General features: G+C 37.8%; 1 protein-coding gene across 11 annotated transcripts in view; it reads left to right on the forward strand.

Annotated features, from left to right (window-relative positions):
- The window catches only part of Sep1 (Septin 1), a 31,564-nt gene extending 9,139 nt beyond the window's left edge, over nt 1-22,425 (forward strand). For 3 of the 11 annotated variants that reach the window (XM_067089818.1, XM_067089821.1, XM_067089819.1), the window contains exons 2-12: nt 2,931-3,044; nt 12,083-12,188; nt 12,669-12,755; nt 13,050-13,064; nt 13,324-13,447; nt 13,872-14,006; nt 14,722-14,839; nt 16,501-16,587; nt 18,001-18,161; nt 18,787-18,954; nt 21,291-22,425. In XM_067089818.1, coding sequence (XP_066945919.1) covers nt 2,940-3,044; nt 12,083-12,188; nt 12,669-12,755; nt 13,050-13,064; nt 13,324-13,447; nt 13,872-14,006; nt 14,722-14,839; nt 16,501-16,587; nt 18,001-18,161; nt 18,787-18,954; nt 21,291-21,420 — 1,236 coding nt within the window. In that variant the 5' untranslated portion in view covers nt 2,931-2,939 and the 3' untranslated portion in view covers nt 21,421-22,425. Of the gene's footprint in view, nt 1-2,930; nt 3,045-9,291; nt 9,500-10,009; nt 10,334-12,082; nt 12,189-12,668; nt 12,756-13,049; nt 13,065-13,323; nt 13,448-13,871; nt 14,007-14,721; nt 14,840-16,500; nt 16,588-18,000; nt 18,162-18,786; nt 18,955-21,290 lie in introns of those variants that run through there. The other 8 variants (XM_067089822.1, XM_067089824.1, XM_067089823.1 and 5 more) reach the window with 6 other exon arrangements.
- Nucleotides 22,426-22,772: the final 347 nt, after the last annotated feature.

Raw genomic sequence — 22,772 nt, forward strand, 5'->3', positions numbered from 1 at the left:
ATATATAGTTTACAAACAGACGAAGGACTTATGAATCCATGAACTGATTCATTATAAACTGTAGTCAATTCTTCTTTAGTACATAACCAACCATTCTACAAAGTTTCATTGAATTCCATACATAAGAACTTCTGAATCCATGAACCGATTCAAAACAAATTTGAGTCAACTCTTACTTAGTACATAAGCAACCTTTCTACAAAATTCCATTGGATTTCATTCATAACTTTCCGAGATATGATGTTTACAAACTTAGACAAGCAGAGTCCGGTGAATAGAGAACTCCGCTTAACTTGAAGTAAATACTAAATACTGTGTTGTAATTAACGAGGTACTCTCTCATTCATTAAAGGTGTTTAACCTACTTGAAATAGCTGAGTGAATTTATCATCTGGATTTAATTACTCTGCTCAAGGAATTTTTTTTAGGATGTTATTAATGATAATGAGGAAATGAGAAGGATTAGTTGGGATGATTTTTTTACATGTTTTTTTTACATTGAGTCTCTCTCTCTCTCTCTCTCTCTCTCTCTCTCTCTCTCTCTCTCTCTCTCTCTCTCTCTCTCTCTCTCTCTCTCATTAGCTTTTTGTATAACATTCTTTTTCCTCATTAACTTTTCCATATAGCCTCTCTCTCTCTCTCTCTCTCTCTCTCTCTCTCTCTCTCTCTCTCTCTCTCTCTCTCTCATTAGCTTTTTGTATAACATTCTTTTTCTCATTAACTTTTTCATATAGCCTCTCTCTCTCTCTCTCTCTCTCTCTCTCTCTCTCTCTCTCTCTCTCTCTCTCTCTCTCTCTCTCTCTCACACACAAATACAACAGTAACATCTACACAATAACCTCCCCTCTCTCTCTCTCTCTCTCTCTCTCTCATTAGCTTTTTGTATAATCAGCTCAGTGGTCTGGTAAAACTAAGGTATACTTAACTTTTGTATAACATTCCTTTTCTCATTAACTTTTTCATATAGCCTCTCTCTCTCTCTCTCTATCTCTCTCTCTCTCTCTCTCTCTCTCTCTCTCTCTCTCTCTCACACACACACACACACACACAAATACACAGTAACTCTAGGATCACGAACACAGTCTCCTTATACGAATTACCAACAACAACTTAAGATTTATGTGCTAACTTAGCAATAATATTTATAACTCCTTTGTTTAAAACTGCAAATATTCTCGCCGTCGTATGAACTGTCTCTCAAACAGTAACATCAAAGTGTGTTTCAGCAGACTACGACAGACATGTTGGCAAGAAGGAGTAGCTTAGAATGATTTCTACACAATCCAATTGACCTCTTCAGTGGTATATATAATTTGGTGCAGTCGGTCCTACGAGATATATAGGAACAGTTGCAATCCTTATAGTGCATTCTTTCCTTCCTCTAATTTCTCCCCACCAGCATTTATGCCGTATGGGATGACCTTATGTTATGAAATAGAAGGATCTGTTTAATCCCATAAAGAAGTCCTATCTAGCCTTCTTTAATCCTGCGCCGTTTAAGGTTACGTGTGTGGTGCAGGGTATTTAGCCTTGTTCTACAGCCCTACTGGTCAGTAGTTGAAAGTTACGCTTGTAAACTAACAAAATATGTTGTAAGTGGGTGGTCTCAGTGACATTGTTTCATTCTAGATTTATTTCTGTCGGGACAAAACTGTTCTGAGATCAGCCAGAGGCCCTTCAGATGCTAAAGTTGCCAGATGTTTTAAGATGAAAAGCATTTAGTGCTGTTTAATGAAGCCAGTATACAAAGTTTAGACAGCTAAAGCTGTATTTCTATTCTGCTAAAGTGTTCGGCATGTTATGGTGTTACTGGTTAAAAGAAAGCAAGAAAATACTGCTACCCAGAAAATAGTTCAAATTAGTCATCTGAAAACACCAGGCAACTCTTCCCTGACGAGAAGGCGTGGCTTATAACCGAAGTTGAAACAAAAGCATCCTGAATGCGCGAATCTAGCTACAAAACTGCTGCATTAAAAGACATGACCAAATATTTGTTTTATGGGAGTGGGGAGGGCTTCTAACACACGTCATATCACCCTCAGAAACGTCACATCACCGAGACAGAAACGTCGTGTCATCGCGGAGATTTGAATACAGTGTTTGCTTTTTCTATCATTTGCAAATCCAAACATTTGAGCGGTGAGGTTTGGACAACACTCAGGACCCTGGTGTGAATTTTTTGACGGGATGTGTTTTCATAACTCTTTTGTTTGTGTGCTTTTGTGACAGGAATGAGATTTCGTGTGACTTTTGATGAATTTCCTTACATCTGTTAAATGTTTGTATTTTATATATGTGTCCTTCGTTCAAAGGTATAGGTCATTCTCTAGACTTCTGCGCAATGTAGGCAATACTAATCTAATCTAACGTAACCCACAATCTAACCCAACCTAACTTAATTTAGGTAATAAGAGTGTACGTACAGTACTTCCACACCCAAATGTTCTTTCATCATTAAACCTATGGAATTTTCACGTTTACCCAATATACATTCAATGAAGTCTATGACAATTTCTCATAACTTTTCAGGTTTACGTTATTTTTGGTACATTTCTTGAAAAATCAATTGTGCCCCTGTTGAACTAAGCAATCAATTTAAGGTACTTGCATTTTTCAGAAGTTCAGGACAGGACTGTATGTATTTAATGTCCTGTTTCCCCAACCCTCCCTTATATTACCATTTTTTTATAGATGAGCAAACTAATAATGGAGGGAATAATAGAAAAATACATAAAAAATAATACTCAAGAGTTTAAAATAATAATACACAAGAAAATAATAAAAAAATACACAAAATAATTGAAAAAATACACAAAAATTGATAATGCACAAAAAATTATAATACACAAAAACATTGAAAAAAATAATACATAAAAATGAATAGAATAATACTGTATGTATATACTAAAGCCCACTCTCTCTTTCCACAGTGACCTACGATGAGCACGTCGCCCTACATAAGCCCTCTGCCCAGCCCGAGGTCACCAACCAGCCCAATCAGTCCTGTCAGTCCAGGTCGCCACGTCAAGGTCAAGAAGAATCCGGTAAGTGGGAAAGTTAGGTCAAAGGTCGGGGTCTTAAGAATGGTTATTGATTCTGGGAGACCACAAAAGTCAGGTCAAAGGTCAGGGTCTTTGGAGTGGTTGCTGATTCTGGGAGACCACAAGTCAGGTCAAAGGTCAGGGTCTTTGGAGTGGTTGTTGATTCTGGGAGACTACGAGTCAGGTCAAAGGTCAGGGTCTTTGGAATGGTTGATGATTATGGGAAACCACAAGTCAGGTCAAAGGTCAGGGTCTTAGGAGTGGTTGATGATTATGGAAAACCACAAGTCAGGTCAAAGGTCAGGGTCTTTGGAGTGGTTGTTGATTCTGGGAGACTACGAGTCAGGTCATAGGTCAGGGTCTTTGGAATGGTTGATGATTATGGGAAACCACAAGTCAGGTCAAAGGTCAGGGTCTAAGGAGTGGTTGATGATTATGGAAAACCACAAGTCAGGTCAAAGGTCAGGGTCTTACTAGTGGTTGTTGATTCTGGGAGACCACAAGTCAGGTCAAAGGTCAGGGTCTTTGGAGTGGTTGTTGATTCTGGGAGACCACAAGTCAGGTCAAAAGTCATTGTCTTTGGAGTGGTTGTTGATTATGGGAAACCACAAGCAATGAGAGATTTCCAAAGCTTGGAAATAGATGCTTTGTTTGCTGAACCTAATGGTGAGAGTCCCTGCTTTCCTCAGGAAAGATAGAAGGTTATAAGAGCATGGGAAACCAGAAGCATGGGAGATTTCCAAAGCTTGGAAATAGTAGATCCTTGTTCGCTGACCTTGAAGGAGATAGTCGCTGCTTTCCTCAGGCAAGTACGTAGCACCCGGAAGGCAACACCACCTCACATTATCCATAGAATCTGAATTCTCAGAATTGCTTCATCAGAATCATCTCTGTGTTCCCAATTTTTCTGATTCATATAGTCTTCCCTCATTCAAGAGGCGGGCATGTTTTTTTATTATATTTTTTTAGGCCCTCACTAGACAAAGGCATCATTTGGCAGTGTTGCCAGATGGTGGTCTAAGGTAAAATCTTACACAATAGATGACTTAGATTTCTGTCACTTATATACACCAGTGATTTTATTATGTTAACAGATATTAATCCCTAAATATCGTTTAATATAGAATTCACTAAACCTTGGGACTATCTTCCACTCAAGAGGGAATTATAATTGACAAGTCCTTCTCAAGTTTGACTCCTTTCTGGGACGAAGCACCTACCAATTACAATTCCCCTTGGGTGTAAGTCATATAATATCAAGTAATAATTGTTGCTTGATATTAGCAAACAATAGATAATATATCACAAACAATCCCCAGATTCTCTGACCCTCCCATGATTGACAGCTGTCATAAATCTTAGAGCGATAACAATGGTAGGTAGCCTTTCCCTGATGACGTCATCAGACTGACGCGTGTGTGTGTGTGTGTTTGACCTCTCGTGACCTCTTGGGTGACATCATAGCTTGCTGCACCTTCAGCCAGCCACTCCTTCGTGCCCCTGGTCTGGTTTGGGTAGTCTGCAAAAATCCTTCAAGGTCAACCAATGTTTGAAAAACGCTCTAATAATAATAATAATAATAATAATAATAATAATAATAATAATAATAATTTCTATCCCTACGTCGAATCGCTTCACATCTATTGTTGTCGACGGCGCAACACCTGTTGCTTTCTCCATCTCAAGTGGTGTTCCTCAAGGCCCTCTTTACACTCCCACTCTCTTCGCATTTTATCGATTATCACTTTTATACTGTTTCCTTTTCTTTCCGTTATCAGTTACCCTCTTCTCTTTGCACTTTCTTTTGTTATCCACTAGAGGGTGAGAGTATTCTCGTATATCTTAATGGTATCATCTTTAATTATACTGTTTAGGATTCCTGTGTTTATCATTTACTTTTGATTTCATTTGCAATGAGAAGGAAGTTTGGCTTCTTGTCTTCAGTGTTGTTGAGTGTTCTCGTTATTTCTTCTTCTTCTTCTTCTTCTTCTTCTTCTTCTTCTTCTTCTTCTTCTTCTTCTTCTTCTGGAGAGATCACATAATTATATGATAATTAATTTTATAGTACCTTTTTGTTCACTTTTTTTATCTTTATGCAGATCTTATATTCAGTCTGAATTGCTACTTATATATGCTAGGTTCTCTCTCTCTCTCTCTCTCTCTCTCTCTCTCTCTCTCTCTCTCTCTCTCTCTCTCTCTCTCTCTCTCTCTCTCTCTCGTCTGAAAGGACTGAATCAAAACTCTTCCGTTTCTCTACACTTTTTGTCTCGCATTTTGATATTCCTGTGGTTTTTTACGGGTACTTTTTTGGTGAATGATTCTGCTTGCTCATTGGGAGATACATTCTCCTTACAGGTAGCCAAGTAACACCCAGCTGGCTACCACATTACGAATTTACTTTGTTGATATCAGCAGTCCACTTATTTCTTGATTTTATCGGTGTTTCTTTCCCTCCGCTACCAGCTGTGGAATCTTCTTCGGTTTTCAGGGGAGGGAATTGGTTTTCTGATTCCTATAACCTGTCTGTTTTTAAGAGGCGTCTTATCGATTTTTGTTCAGAATTTGTTTAATCTAGAAAAGGCTTATTTATTGCAAAGGTGGGAGGGAGAGAGAGAGAGAGAGAGATTGGAAAATAGAGGGAGAGAGAGAGTGAGACAGATAGATGGATAAAAAGAGAAAAAACAGAGAGAGAGAGAGAGAGAGAGAGAGAGAGAGAGAGAGAGAGAGAGAGAGAGACAGATAGATAGGTGGAAAGAGAGAGAAACAGATTGAGAGAAAGAGAAAAACAGAGAGAGAGAGAGAGAGAGAGAGAGAGAGAGAGAGAGAGAGAGAGAGAGGGTATATATATGTGTATATATATATATATTTTATATATATATATATATATATATATATATATATATATATATATATATATATATATATATATATATATGTAGAGAGAGAGAGAGAGAGAGAGAGAGAGACAGAGAGAATCTCGTACCATCACAACTTCTCTCGATGTTGACAATCTCCTCCTCCACGAAGGGAGTGTTGCAATCAAATTGATTGAGAGAATCCCCCTTTTTATTCGATGCCAGGCGCCGCCGCCGCCGCCGCCGCCGTCATGCTCGATTCTTTGACGTCAGGAGGAGGCTGACGATTATGTACTGACGTCGCTGATTGCTGACGTTAGTGCTGACGCTAAGTAAACATATGTGTATGTGTCAGTCATGATAAGGAAATGATTAGGATTATTTGATTGGTGACTTTTTTTTGAGGTGCGTACGTTATTGATTCTCTCTCTCTCTCTCTCTCTCTCTCTCTCTCTCTCTCTCTCTCTCTCTTTCTTCTTTTTCTTTTTTATTCTTTTACTATTAGTAAATCTTTCTCTTCTCTCTCTCTCTCTCTCTCTCTCTCTCTCTCTCTCTCTCTCTCTCTCTCTCATTTTTCTTCTTATTCTTTTTATTTTACTATCAGTAAATGGCTCTCTCTCTCTCTCTCTCTCTCTCTCTCTCTCTCTCTCTCTCTCTCTCTCTCTCTCTCTCTCTCTCTCTCTCTCTCAATAGCTAAGGTTATATGCACCCTTTCTACCTATAATCTTTAGTAATCAAATTGTGTTCTCTCTCATTAAAGTAGTCATGGTTTGGTTCTCTCTCTCTCTCTCTCTCTCTCTCTCTCTCTCTCTCTCTCTCTCTCTCTCTCTCTCTCTCTCTCTCATTTATTCCTGTGGTGAAAACTATTCTCAAACTCCAACGCTTTACGTCTTCTTATATACTGAATCGAGAGAGAGAGAGAGAGAGAGAGAGAGAGAGAGAGAGAGAGAGAGAGAGAGAGAGAGAGAGAGAGAGAGAGAATGATCTCTCACCACCATCTTCAGTCAGTTCCGTAACTCGAGACGGTTGCAGTCTAAAGAAAAACACAAATCAAATCTGGAATTTAATCGCTGCAACTGTGAGATATCACAGTTACCCCCCAACGCATAGAAAACGGGAGTTCAGAGAAAGAGAGTTTATTGTCTATGTGCATTGCTGAATTATTTTAATACTATTATTTTATTAGTGGTGTGATTATTCTTTTGTAGTCTATTGATTTTTAAACAGTTATATGTCCTGTGCTGTGTGATTTGTTATGTAGATTTTTAGTTTTCTGTAAAAGAAAATTATTGTGCCGGCTTTGTCTGTCCGTCCGCACTTTAGTCTGTCCGCACTTTTCTGTCCGCACTTTTCCTGTCCGCGCTCAGATCTTAAAAACTACTGAGGCTAGAGGGCTGCAAATTAGTACGTTGATCATCCAACCTCCCGTCATCAAACATACCAAATTGCAGCCCTCTAGCCTCAGTAGTTTTTATTTTATTTAATGTTAAAGTTAGCCATAATAGTGCTTCTGGCAACGATATAGGATAGGCCACCATGGGGTCATGGTTAAAGTTTCATGGGCCGCGGTTCATACAGCATTATGCCGAGACCACCAAAAGATAGATCTATTTTCGGTGGCCTTGATTATACGCTATACAGAAAACTCGGTTGCGATGAAGAAACTTCGGCGTATATTTTGCTTGTTTTTAATAGCGCCATATTCCGTCTCACTTAAAAAAAAATCAGACAATTCTGCTGCAGTTTCAGGAAAAATGTCAGTTTATCAGGACGCTTGCAAGTCGTTCTATTTTTAGGCTGGTGGACCTCTACCCCTCCCCCCAACCCAGGCCGGATAGCGGTTTGGGCAACTCAAGTATTGCACATGTTGGAATGTTTCCCTTGCATGTGCTATTGCTGTTGCTAGTATAATAATAATAATAATAATAATAATAATAATAATAATAATAATAATAATAATAATAGTCTTATTTTTCATAGAAGACACTTCAGATTTGTGTCTAGGTCGTGTGTGGGAAGATGATTATTTTTTATTTTTTGTTATATAGTATTTTTTGTTCCTTGTACAAATAGACTATATATATATATATATATATATATATATATATATATATATATATATATATATATATAATGCGGTCTTTTCTCATAATGTCAATAAATTTATCAAGATATAATTTAGAAATTCTGCTGTTATAGTAGGCTCTAATCTCAGTATGTTATATTTACAAAACACAGCTATATCTAGGCTACATTTCCTTTACTTATCAAAAACCATGTCAGTTGTAAAATCACCACCCCATACGAAAAAGAATTAAACTGGGTCATTATCTTTCCCAGTAAATGTATACATACTCGGAAATCTATAAGACACGTCTATCAATGATCTACAGATTAATTGTTCAAGATAAACAAAAACTAAACGCTTCTTCTTCTTCTTCTTCTGCAATTAACGGATCTTTGCTTTTCAACCGGGCGTTGAGAGCCAGCTGCTGACTCCCAATCCTTAGAATCATCGTATCCTTTACGTAAAGAGGAAAGCTTATCCCCAGGGGATTGGAGGTGGGGAGGGAGGAGGAGGGGGGATTGGTATATCAGTGCTAAGAGTGGGAGGAAGAGAAAGGTTGGGGAGAACGAATGCTAAAGAGATCTGTGGTTTACGAGGAAGCAACATGTAGTGGTCTGGCCATATGTCAGAGACTGGTATTCCTGGGTCTTCCGTCCTTCCTCTCTCTCTCTCTCTCTCTCTCTCTCTCTCTCTCTCTCTCTCTCTCTCTCTCTCTCTCTCTCTCTCTCTCTCATATATATATACACAGTATATGACATTAAGCGGATGGATCTTATGAACAACAATTCAGTCATGCTATATTCATATTTTAACTATTGCATCTTATAACACACACACACGTGCGCGCTTATACATACGTACATACACACTCACACATAAAAATATATAGGCCTATACATGTATGTATGTATATGTGTATGTGTGCGTGCGTGCCTGGGCAATGCAATTTCGATATGTGCTTGATTGAATGATTGCATGGTCTTGATTGTCTGTTAGGTAAACTATACTTTCCCTCCAGTGACCAACAATCACTGCTTGCATCTCAGAATGAACGTTATTTCGATGTGGTCCAAACCCGCGTGACGTCAGATAAATCTCAGAATAAAACATCTTTGCAGTGATGTTCTCTGCCTACTTTTGTTTTCCTCTAAATCAAAAGTTTCTCTGTAACGCAAAGATAAATTGTGAATTATCTGCAGAATTGTGACCCAGTTGCATCGGTCTACAAAACTCTCCCACTTGAGGACGCGAGCGATCGTAACCACGGTTGAATCGTCCTTAACGAGAAAACGAGGGCAGAATAAAGATAAAAAAAACAAGTACTTCTAGTGTGTTGTGTTGCTGTCGGGACACTTGATATCCGAACAGACAATGTAGACTTGTTCCTCCTCCTCCTCCCCACTTGCTTCAGTTTAGTTGTTTGTGGGGCCAGACTCTTATTCTTCAGAGAGTTTCAGGGGCACTTAAAATCGCGAGCCGATTACGAATGCCGGTGAGGCTGGATTCTTCGCATTCTCTCGACTCGGGATAAGATGGTTAGTATTCGCGTAACAGCCATGTGTTGATTTTTCCTTCTAAAATAAGGAAAAAAACATCGGGTGTCTGTCTGACAAGCTAGACAGGAAAGGTTATAATTTTTTTTGTCGGTTAACTTTGTTGCGTCCGAAGTGGACACCGCTGCTAGATTTGACTTATGGATGAGGACGACGTGAAATTTCCCTAAGTAGCTCTTTCGTCATTCAATCACGAAGGGGCTTTGCAAATTTTCTCAGTTAGAGATGAGTCATGTGGCACACTTTTTCAGAATGGACAGCATTCTAAAGACGGCGCCTTCTCGCTTAGGCCACACCCTTTCCATCTGAAGTGTGACAGCTAAAAGTACTTCAACGGGGAAGTACTCGCTAAATCGCCTCATAAATTAATATAAAACATATTTAAATTATTTATTTATATATAATTATCTAGAATTCAATCTTTCGATCAAAATCCATTTAATTGTAAGACCGAAAACGACCAGGAACCGAGATCCTCATTTGATTCCCGGTCGCGGAAAGAAAGAAGAAGAGAGACGTTTCAGTTTGTCAACAAAACGGGGAGGGGCGTGCGTCATCAAGCCCCTTTCCCCCTCGCAGTATTCGCTTATCTATGTTCGTTTTGTAGATTAGGACGTTTTAATCTCGCCCGCAGCTATGTCCACCGACACGGTACGTTTCGACCTTCGTTTATTCGTCGCATTTGTCGCTAAATATGGCCGGAGAAAGGCCGCATTTGTCAGTTTGGCGTAACATGCCTTCTGCTGAACGCTAGCGGCTACCTACCTACTACCCTGGTTTTGGCCCTGACGATGTTTTGGCCGAGGATAATTTAAGGTATAGGATGATTAAGGATGGGGTTAGGATTGATTAGTGCTTAGTTTTCGTAGGCTAGTTTGAATTTACATTCTGTATCGTAGGCTTAATGGTAGGCTAGATCGTAATGCCTAATCCTTTGACAAATTAGGCCCGACTATGGAGTAGGAAGGGTTTGGGTCCATCTCAGTACATATCAATATTACGACTGTAATTTTTTATGGTGTTATTGAAGGTTTGGGTCCATTACGACCGTAATTATTTAGGGTGTTATTAAATGTCTCAGAAATCGCCACAAATATCGAGGGCAAGGTGAAAGAACAAGCCCTAGCTCAGGTAAGGGTTAGTTTTGAAGAATGACGTGATCAGGCATTTCCGATGTTTGGTGTTATGTCTGTTTGGGGAAGTCCGGGCTGGTCGGGAGGGGGAGTTGGGAATGAGGGGCAAAACCTCCCCGGCCAGGTCAGGGCACGGCACCCAAAGTGAGGTTAGGAAGGTAAGGTCTGGTTAGGTCAGGACATGACATTCTAGTAAAGGTTATGTTTATTTTCTTCTGCAAAACATTGTTTAGGCAAATTTTATTTTTTGCAATCAGTAGGCATATACCTATTTCCCCCCCCCTCTGTTTTTGGATAATTTAAAGGGTATTCCTACTTAATAACTCTTAACGAATTACCTTGGAAATTGACTTTTCCTTTACTTTTAGCGTTGCCAATGAAGGAGGTGGTGGTGATTATTGTCGGTCAACTATTATTAACACACAACTTTACACAACAGTGTTTGGGGACCTTGCGGAAACTGGGGTTTTGGGTGGGGAAATACACCGCGAGAAAACTGGATTGCCGTGCTGTTGTTATGGAATGGTTCCGTGCATTTGCAAGTCATCAGGGAGCCATATGTTCAAGAAGGGATTGGCTGAGGAAACCTATTACAAAAGGAACTATACTAACCTAATGTTCCTTAACTTAACCAAACCTAGTAGGCCATGTTACTTAGCGGGGGGGACGGACCCCTGGTGACGGAAACTCCACTTTTTACCAAAAGTTTCCCTATAACAATGTGCGTGCGCAATAGCAAAAACATAGTCAGTTCTGAGTTTAATTACAGTCTAGTGGTTATTTTTTGTCGGTAATGATAGTAAATTCTTGATAAGCAACCAAAATTGTTTCATAGTGCAACTGCAAGGGTTTCCTCTGTTACACCTTTCAAACCTTTTTACTATCAATTTCCATTTCAGCGCTGGCTGACCTCGTAGGTCCCAGCGCTTGGCCTTTGGCTTAAATTCTCTATTCAGTATATTCTATCTGTCATCTCCTGTATTGGGCAGGGATTTTTAAACTACATTAAGACTTGTAAGAAATGGATAAATTACAAGATTGTCGTACATGTAAGCAGTAGCAATCACAAAACAAATTACAAAGCATTGTCCCACATGTGGTGTGGGTATTGCTGGGATGCATCCTAAAGGGGCTTCCAGGTGATTCAAATTTTGTGCCATATTGAAGGCTTCTTACACCATATTGGTGCAGAAATTTGGAAATGTATTGTCTCACTGTAATAGTGCACAACATCAATCAGTATGTTACCTCTATGTTGATAAATGGCTGTTGGTAAAATACACGTGCACTACGGCAAAGTACTTACGTGGCAGTAAAAACTAAAAGGTAATTGGTATCTTTTGTAATTCTTAAATCCAAGAAAAAGTTCATGAAAGTTATGTCAGTGCAGCATGGGCTGTACATCCATCTAATTGTGCTTAAATTTTTCCAGTTCAGCAACCCAGACTTACCTGGCTATGTCGGTTTTGCCAATCTACCTAATCAGATTCATCGAAAGTCGGTCAAGAGGGGTTTTGAATTTACACTGATGGTTGTTGGTAAGTTTATTTTTCCTGTAATCAAGCTTTTTAGGCATATCGTTGATAGCTGTTTACGTACATGTAGTTTGCAAAGCGCTATTTCAGTACAAGAAGACTATATTGAGTTCTATTTTGCCTGAAATTCCTCAGGCCATTAAGTGTACAGTAGTAGATATACAGTACTGTAAGTGGTAACCATTTTTAAATTGTCTGAAAGCTAACAAAATGAATGAATTGCATTTTATTTTTTGACATTAAGCTTTACTGTCTTGTCAGATCTTCCTCAAGTTAAAGTAATTATTTATCCACTCTTACAGTTACAGAAAGGATTTAACTATTTTGTCTGTACTACCACTGTAGTAGAGCCATAGATTTACTTTGGCATCTACAATTTCCAAATTTTACTTTGATGCATTTTCTTGAAGGAACAATAAATGCAAGGAATCAAGAGTTGAGTTTATCAAGTGTTTTCATTAACAGCCATATAATGTATTACAGGTGAGAGTGGTCTCGGGAAATCCACCCTGATCAACACCTTATTTTTAACGGACCTTTACCCTGATAGAGTCTTACCCTCTGCTCAAGGTTAGTAGGATTTTGCATTTTTCATTATTCAGTGTATTTCAAAATCTTGGAATGGTTAACTGCTTGATGACTAGTTTGTCTCTGAAGGCATTGTTTTAACATTTTCTGTGTTAGCAGTCGATTAATTTTATCAGACACGTCTTATTCATTACTTGTAAGACAAATCATTGTGCATTTTATGCAAGTTTTGTTTTACTCATATCATCTGCATGGTTTTTCCTAAACCTGAAGATGTTCATTGTAATTTCATTGATTTGCATAATTCAGCTATTTATGTCATGTTTTTCGTTGCAGCTTGCGTTGACGAGAGTAAGTTTTTCTCGACTTGATTGTGATAATTGAATTGCACACACATACACACACAGCTTGATATATCGTAGTAATTTGTCATGTGTAGTTCGCGTTTCATAGGAGGCTTATATACAGTAGGACTGTATATTGAATTTGGTAATTTTATTTTTATCTTTGCATAGACTTTAGAGGTTTTGTGAATGTGGTTTGGTTGCCCTCAAGGTAATCTGAGAGTTTATGATGCTTCTTTGTTAAAATAACTTTACTATCTTTGCAGAAAGTATCAGTAAAACCGTGAAGATTGATGTGTCGACAGTAGAGATTGAAGAACGGGGAGTGAAGGTTAGGCTAACGGTTGTAGATACTCCGGGATATGGAGACGCCATCGATAACACTGACTGGTATTGTGTATTTTTATTAGTTTTTTTTTTTTTATTCACATTACTATATATATGTATATATATACAGCTATCCGAGTCCTTAATGTCAGGAACATTTCAAATGTTCATGTTTTATATATTTTACATTCTGGGACATTGCAGTTTTATGTATATATTTTTGAGACATTCCCAAGCTTATCTCATAAATGTAGAAGTTTTCTCTATATCGGTTGTATTCATGCTGTAGTTTGTTGTTTTCTTGATACTTTTATCACTATAATTATTTTGTATGTATATGTATGCAGAGAAATACACTGCTGTATGCAACTTTGTAAATAAAAATATCTGTATTTGACTGCAGTATCTGTAGGCTACTGTTGCTCTCTGAATTTTCACATTGAGAGGATTTTTTTTTCTATGATTTCCGTAATCTCCCCCCCTGCAGTTTCCAATCCATCATTCAGTACATCAACGATCAGTTTGAGAGATACCTCCAGGACGAGTCGGGGCTCAACCGACGTCACATAGTAGACAACAGAGTTCATTGTTGCTTCTATTTCATCAACCCTGCTGGTCATGGGTATGGTAGTAGTACTCTTGTACTGATTCTTGTTCGTTGTTGACATTCAGTTTTATTCCTACACTTTCTTGTCAAGTATATTCATTAGTTAGAAATCTACTAGTATTCTCTCTTTCTCCTCTTCAAATACAGTAGTGTACCAGAGTACTGTACGTATTATGTTGAGACACTGTCTGTGTAATTAACAAAGTATGTTTGATTATTCTTAAGTTTGCAGCAAATGTTTAATATGAAAATGCATTTCTCAGTCAGCCCCATGGGGATAGAATTTGACATGGCCTGTTCAAACTCATCGTTAGGTTTTCTGCAGGGTTTAATGTGTGTTCAAACTACCATTTGATATTGTTTCTCCTTTCATACAAACAGTCTTGCATTAATATCCAAAGACCTTTATATTAAGTAGCGGAAAACAATCTCTGTTAATAACAGCATTGTGAAGGCTGTTCCACAGTTTTACCCTGAAGGTTACACAAGACCTGTTACAGTCTGGTCACATCATAATTTTATTCGCTCGTATCAGAGGTTCAAATTTAATAATACTCCCCTTGAAAACAGCATTAAAGGTAATTGTGTAATGGAATGCTTCCCTTGCAAAGATTGTGGAATTCATGAAATAAGTTACAATAAGAACAGACATTCCTGACCAACCCTGTTACAGCTAAGAATTTTAATGCAACGGTTTTGTCCCCATTCTAAACAATGGAAATACTTTCAGGCTAAAACCTTTGGACATCCAATTCATGAAGCAGCTGCACAACAAGGTGAACATCGTCCCCGTTATCGCTAAGGCTGACACCCTAACGAAGCAGGAGGTACAGAAACTCAAACGTAAGGTCAGTACATCAGAGACAGCATTCACTTTTTTTCTTTAAAGTGTGGTAATTGTTTTATAATCTTTATTTTTTAAGAAAGGGTGGGATTAAACTTTGTGAAGTAGGAGAGAGTGCTTTTCATATAAGAGGATTTTTTTTCGTTTTGAGATAGGTCTCCCTGTAACTCCTAGTGTGGAGGTTTACCTTGCATAGGCATCATGAATGTACTCTGGTAATTAGTGCTTGTACAGAAGAGTACAACTTTCATTTTGTGTATTGCTTGTGGGCTTGGTATGGTACGAGCAAAAACTTAGCAAATCTTATACTTTAAGATGTTTTCCTTGGAAATGAACAAACATTTGTGATCAAACTATCAAACAACTGTTATGTGATTCCGCTACAATGATACACGTTTTTAAAAGTTCATAGCTTGGTTCTAAACAAAATTTTTGTCAACATTTTTACGTCAGGTTTTCCCTCATTAAGGTTATATGGGAAATGAGGTCTCCCATTATCTTTTTTTGTTTGCTCTTTCTTCATGAACTCCCATCAGACCTGTCCACAGCTAAGCCTTTCTACTTGGCATTATTTTACTGCTTTCACAGTTAATTTCTTTATGATCAACTGTTCCTCATCCCCCTTTACATCATTGTCAAACCATCTCCATCTTTTAGAAGTCCGACAGTATTGTAACTGTTGGACACCACATCTCTCGCAACTTCCTCTTTGTAATATGATCTTCCCACTGCACACCATCCATGAACCTTCGCCTTATGGTGTCACACCTCCCCAAAGTCTTTCATTCTCTTTGCCAGTGTGTATGTCTTCCGTTCAGTATGGGTACGTTTTGGTAAAGTTTGTGTTTATTTTGTTTCCAAAGTCACAGAGACTTCACCCTGCATAAGTGTGTAGATAATAGTATTCGTGTTTCTTGTATTTGGTGTTTGAATTCTAAAGTAGGTTTTGAGAAATTATTTATTGATTAAAGAAAGCTTTGGAGGGCTATTTCAGAGAGTGCAGTTCTTGATAACTTTTGTAAACAAAGTTGACTTGTCATCAAATTGCTCAATACTTACCATCTCCTGCCTTGGGAGATAAGCAGGATGTTTACAATTGACATTTTCCACAAAACATTTAACCTTATTTTATGCAAACCATCCTTGTGTATAGTCTCAGATTAAAACTGAATAGAAATTGGTGTAGTGTTTTAAGATTTAGAAGTATATTAATGGATGAATTGAGAAGTGTGTTTCCCAAGTTGTAAATATTCACAAAAATTCAAAATTCAAAACTTTATTCATATGAATACAAATAGTAAACATATACAAAAAATATAAGCATTGGTAAAGAAAAAACTTATCCCGTGTCTAACGACCTGATAAAATCAGCCAACACACAAACAATCTAAAATTTCTCTCAGATGTACAAAACTTAAGTTACCTGAACAAAAATTTTCTTTACAGTCAATAAGTTCTTTTATTACTGCCACTTTCCATTTCTCTCCTGAGTTCATTAATCTGTACAATTTCCTTTTGACTTCAGTTTTGCTTATACACAGAAGATTATTAATATTTACACCAAAAACATATGACATACAGGTACCAATGAAACTTTAGTGTTGTTATTGTCTAAGTTTACTTGGTTTATTCATGCATTAGTAGTTACGGTTACGTTCTTTTCAGGTACTGGATGAAATTGGCGAGAATGATATCCACATTTACCCACTGCCTGATTGTGACACAGATGAAGAAGAGGATTATAAGGAGCAGGTAATTATTTTGACTGTTGGGATAGCCTAAAGGTTCACATTGTACCTCTTGACTGTGTTATTTTACTTTATTTATGTCTTTTCCATTAACACTGTCTTTACTTTGCTGTGAACTGCTCCAGAGTTTGGTACTCCAAATCGAACCTATAAATTAAGGTGAAAAATTAAACTCATTGGATAAATTACTGCACCTAGGGGCATCTTCCAGTGGTTGGATCAGTTGCCCTGTGGTTTCATAAGCATATTCTGACTCTTAGGTAGACCCTATGCTCTGTGTCAAGTAATATTTCCCCACTGGAAATTATGCATATGTCACAGTTAGTGATTTGTAATTTATCAGAGAAAGTTTTTTCTTGATTCATGTTTCTAGTAAATTGAGCCACTGTAAAAATTAATTTTTTTAGGGTTCTGCCAACTTCTTAATGGATTTTATTCTCTTGTTTCCCTTTAAAATATGTAAAACTTCAATTTTTGTAATATCAGTTCACTTTTTATATCCTCCCCCATACTGTAAATTAGTTTTGTTTCCGTTACGCATGCTTTCGTTTTGATTCTCATGCCTTGATTTTCTTACTGTATCTCCATTTATGATTTTTTTTCTGAGACAATAATCATGAGTTTTTTCTCCTGAGTTGCACTGTTTTCCTTGGTGGACGTCTCAAATGAGAATATTTTTGCGTTTGATGTCTATTGCACATTATCTTTCACCATAACTGTGTTATGGCAGTAATTTCCAATAAGTTTCCACACAGGGATTACCATTTACAGTGTGCCCGTTTTAGCATACTGGTAAAAACAGTGTGCCCCCTTTAGCATACTGGTAAGAACAGTGTGCCCCCTTTTAGCATACTGGTAAGAACAGTGTTCCCCTTTTAGCATACTGGTAAAAGTATTAAAGGTTCTTGGCAGCTTCCTCTCTCAGGCCCCCAGATGCAATCCTTTCTTCCTTTTACCTTTCAACCGTTCCTTTGGTCCGTTCCCAACCTAGCCATCCAGCTTCTTCAACTTAGCATTGCATTTAAGAGCAAATTTGGTCAAGCCCTATGAAAAATTAGGTATGTGTGACTTGATCTCATTAAACAATTTTATAGTTACAGTAAAAAGTGGAAATTCTAGTTACAGCACCGTCAACTTGATTCCTATTCTCGCCGTCAACGCCACTTATTGTGCTGTATATGCAAAAGTTATATGATCTTTAATTTTATTTTATTGCATAATTTAGGTACTGAATTCGTGAAACATTATTTTATATTTTGAGATTGCTGTAATGTAATGCAACATCAATTTACGGGCTGTAAAACGCCATATAGCGCCGTAAGATCGAATCCGTCGTAAGTTGGCGTAGCCATAAGTCGGCGACTCACTGTATAAAAGTCTATATTAAAGTAGCTTGATTTTCTCTCTTGTATTCCAGGTTCGTCAGCTGAAAGAAGCCGTGCCTTTTGCTGTAGTTGGATCCACTACGGTGTTAGACGTCGGTGGGAAAAAAGTTCGAGGTCGCCAGTATCCGTGGGGAGTCATCGAAGTCGAGAATCCAAGCCACTGTGATTTTATCAAGCTTCGGTGTCTACTCGGGTAAGAAGCTGTTAAATCATTTTTGTCTCATTTTATCCGCAAGGCATAAGTCATGGTAGGTAGCAACCAGAGTTAATTCCCAGCCATCTTTTTACATCATTATTTTCGAAGGTGGTGAGCTAGAATCTTTATTATTGTTCGCATCTTTCATCTAAATTGTATCCTCATTGGAGTACACTAACATGTAATGTTGTTGGTATGTTTGTTTGACATAATAATTTAAGCCTAGGAGAAAACCTTCTCATCTCATTGTTAGCAGAATGTTTCCTCAAAAGAATGAAGATTCTAAATGCTTTTTAGTACTCTTAGTCATTATTATTGTTACTCAGAAGATGAACCCTATTCACATGGAACAAGCCTGCAGGGGCCACTGACCTTGAAATTCAAGCTTCCAAAGAATATTATGGTGTTCATTTGAAAGAAGTAACAGAATGTAATGGGAAATAGAGAAAGAAGAGATCAGTTATTAGAAAAAAAGATAAATTAAAAAGATTAATAAATAAATAAAAATGTATATAAGTAAAATATTAAAATATACAAGTTGAATTATATTAGGTTAGTAATGCATTGCATCTTCGCTTGAACTTCTGAAGTTCCAGTTGCACAACGTTCTTTTTCTTTTCAGAACCCACATGCAAGATCTCACTGAAGTCACCCAGGATGTTCACTACGAAAACTATCGCTCGGAGAGATTGGCCAAGGGCGGTTCGCCCATAACATCGGCCGCTGCCGTGGCCGCCAACAACTCCATTAACTCCCACGGAAATTCTGTCACCGTCGCCAAGGGAAAATTGTAAGTAGTGTTGATATCCGTCAGTGTTTTATGGTGGTCATCTACTTTTCTCACCTGTGCAGGTTTTGAATCTGTTTGAAGTATTACAGGCAGTCCCCGGTTATTGGCGGGGTTCCGTTTCTGAGGGTGTGATGATAACCGAAAATCGGCGATTTTCAGGGGTCATCGGCGCCGAAAAGCGCTGATTTTCAGTTATTGGCGCCTCTGTTCTGTATGTATCGGCGCCAGTACCCAATTATCAGCGCCGATGAGCGGAAATCGGCGATTTTCAGCGCCGAAAATTGCCGATTTTCGTCGCTAGACAAGCCCCATAAAACCGGATTGCTATTAACCGAGCCCGCTGTTAACCGTGGCCTGCCTGTACTAAGATTATCTGGTATTCTTAAGCAGAAATTTTGAGTGTGCTGAAAGTCGTCTATCTGTATTGTGGCGTTTTAATCGCCTAGGTGATAAATTGCTTATCAGTTATAATTCCCCTTTGGTGATATTCCCGAAGTAAAGCAAGTTGGATATTAAACAACATTCGTAGGGTAATGTTTATAAATATAAAAAAAGTCATGGTGTATGTAATAAAAATTCATAAATAGGTATTCATTTCAAACGTAACAATTGGCTGTCATGGTGGTGGGGGGTTGATACTGCTTCTAAGTATAGTTTAAAAATCTACATTCGATTTGCATATGTACGGCAGAATCTGCATGAACTCATACCTCTCTTGACAGCTGAATGGTTATCATCTCTGAGAGTCATTGATCCGTACTTTTAGGTGTTCAAATCTCATAGGTGGTGAATCGTTTATCAATTATAATTATACATATACAAAAGATACAGGCTTTTCTTGTTTTGGCAGTGATGTTTCTACAACTGAACATTTGTGGAAGAGGTAGAGTGAAACCCAGGGGATAATGCCCGTGGTACATGTAATGAAATTGTTGAAGATGTGACTCTTTTTAAGAGTTATGAATAAATGAACTGAAAACAGTTTGGTCAAAATAGTAGACGAAGTAAAAGATAAGGTGTTCAGCATATAGGCAGTGCTTTCTTTGTATCTTACTAAATGAGGTGTTTGTTAAATAGGATGGAGCCTTGACCTCGGAGGGAGGATTTTTTGCTCGGTTACAACTATTTTGATAAATACTGTATAACTATAACTCTTATTCTCAAACTGGGTGCTGTGGTGCCACAAGATTGTCATGAATTTTGTCTAGGCCAGATCATCTCAATGAACATTTGTAAAAAAAAAAAAATAAACTTTGCAGAAGTCTTCGTATAATTGTAATCAGTTTGTCTACTGTATGTATATCTAATTCTTCTGATGTACTCATTGTTCGTACAGTATATTTCTGTATGTAAGCCGTGCTGATTTTGGTTAGAGTATGGGTAATAGTTTGATTCATTAAATAAGAAGTTAATTCATGCGATATGGTGGGATGGCGAGGAAGGGGTCCCATGGTAATGATTACATTAGTTAGGGTGCCATTCATAAAAGATAAGATGGAGAACCACAGCTATAACTATAGGCTTGGGACCAGTGTAGCTAGTTTTTTGTCAGTGACATTTCCATTCATTTTGTATCAGTCTCCCACCCAGATGTTTAAATTCTTTAACATTGCTTTCTGCCAATTTCCATTCCTCATTAAGAAAAATTCCTTTTGGCTAACCTTAAGAAGTCCATCAGTGATATACACTATGCATAACTTACATAACTGATGAAGTGTATGAAATGTAGAGGAAATATCAGGAAGAATATGTAATGCATGAGTGATAGAAGTATGAAATTATAACATTCAACAACAGTATAGAATAAGTATCACTTACACGTAAGATGGGATGCAGTCAAAGAAATACTAATTGCGTCAGGACTTGGATATAGGACCAAAATAATGGGTTAGACTTTACCCAAGATCTCTTTTTAGTAAGTGTAAAGTACACAGTAAAGTGGATTATAACCAGGATAAGTAGGTTTAGAATTGTCTTGGGTTACAAATATCTGTTACAGTGGATAGGAGTTGACTGATGAATAGGAAAAATATGGCCAAACAGTTTCCAGATTCTTTCATTTTTATCGTTGTTACACCTTTAAGACCTTTTATTCTCAGTTTCCCTGTTCAACACTTGAGTGATCTCATAGGTCCCAGTGCTTGTCCTTTGGCCTAAAGTTTATATTCCATTCCATTCCTATTGTTTTTGCTCCAGATATGTATTGGCCATATTGTCAGTAGACTAAAACGAGAGATTTGTATTTATGGTTTGCAAGAATTATAAAAGATTTGTTTCAGTGCTTTGTAACATCCTTGGCGTATGTTCACGTGGATAAAAATTTCCCTCGTTCACAGGAGCAGTTTACCCGGAACTGGACCGGAGAAAGACCGAATGGCCATGGAACTGGAGGAAAAAGAAGCCCAGATTCGTAGGATGCAGGAAATGATGGCAAAAATGCAAGCACAACTCCAAGATAAGAAATAGTTACAAGTTGTTGTAGAAGAACCCTTTTGATACTAATATTTGTTGTAACAAGCATAAACAAAGAAAGTGCATTTAAGTTTTAACTTAACCATTGTAATCTTACCTCGTCTGATCATTGACAGGTTAATAATGATTTGAGGTGAAGTGGATTCCTTTTTCTTTCTTTTTTTTTTGGTTTCAAATCAAAAGCTCGTTTGCTCTCTCTCTCTCTCTCTCTCTCTCTAAGGATCTCATTTTTTAATTCACCATATTTTCTGTAATGCATGTGTTTTCTACAGTGTTTGAGGCATTAAATCAAAAGTTGATCTTTTATTTTTTTGAAACGATAGACCTACAGCGAGTTTGTGAACCCAAACCGTTTGTTAAAGGTTTGAAAAGAGAGGACATCTTAAACTTGGAGAATGTGAAGGACATGGTTTGACATCGTGAGTTTGGAGAATGCGAGGAACATGTTTTAAGTTACCCGAGGTTGAGGTTTATGCAAAAGCAAGCTTGTGTTTTGCATCTTTTGCCTTTAATTTTGCAATGAAGAAAGGCAAGTGTTTTTTTTTTCCATGGAGTAATGTTTTTTTTTTTTAATGTCCCTTGTCAGTGCATATCAGTATTTTTATGGAGGTATTTGTTACCAATTCTTTATTATGCATTTCTACCAAGTGAGAAGTGGTAGGAATTCTCCTAATCCAGGGAAAAGCATGTGATATCTCAAGCTCAACTTTCACGGGGCTCGGCTACTCGGAACCCGGACGAAACCATCGCACTCTTTGAATGCATTATATACATGCACAAAGCCTTTTTGGAACTGCCACTTTTGGTGTTTGTATTTTTCCTTTTGCATTTTTTGGCTTGCTGGTTTTATATGAGATTCGTCAGTAACAGGTATTTTCTCTGCGTGGGCTTTGAAAACAGATATTTTGTGCTTGTAACAAATAACAGAGCCTGACTGTTTAGGAGATTCCAGATCATTTTGTTCAACATAACAAAGATTAATAAATGCTTCATTCTCCAGGTTTGAGTATTATTTTCACCCACTGACAGCTTGGTTCTTTGAACTCGTACATAATTTTAAGAAGCTCTGGTTTTTTCAGTTTGTAGTTTAGCCAATTTATCAGAGGTTGTAGATCCCACCGTTTGCCTTGCGCGCCGTACTGTTTATAAAACGAGGTTCCACATGGTGCTTCCCTGTTCCCCAGCGGTATTGCTCTCTACCTTTGACTTTTCCTCTGTTCCCTTTGATTTCTTCATACCTGAAGCTGTCCAACTTCTTCAGCTTTATTGCATTCCCAGTTACCTCAAACTTAACAATAATTCTTTCCTGCTAGTTCTGTTAGAGTCTGGTTAAACTACCACATAAT

This window comes from Macrobrachium rosenbergii, chromosome 46 (genome assembly GCF_040412425.1).
Source record: "Macrobrachium rosenbergii isolate ZJJX-2024 chromosome 46, ASM4041242v1, whole genome shotgun sequence".
Lineage (NCBI taxonomy): Eukaryota > Metazoa > Arthropoda > Malacostraca > Decapoda > Palaemonidae > Macrobrachium > Macrobrachium rosenbergii.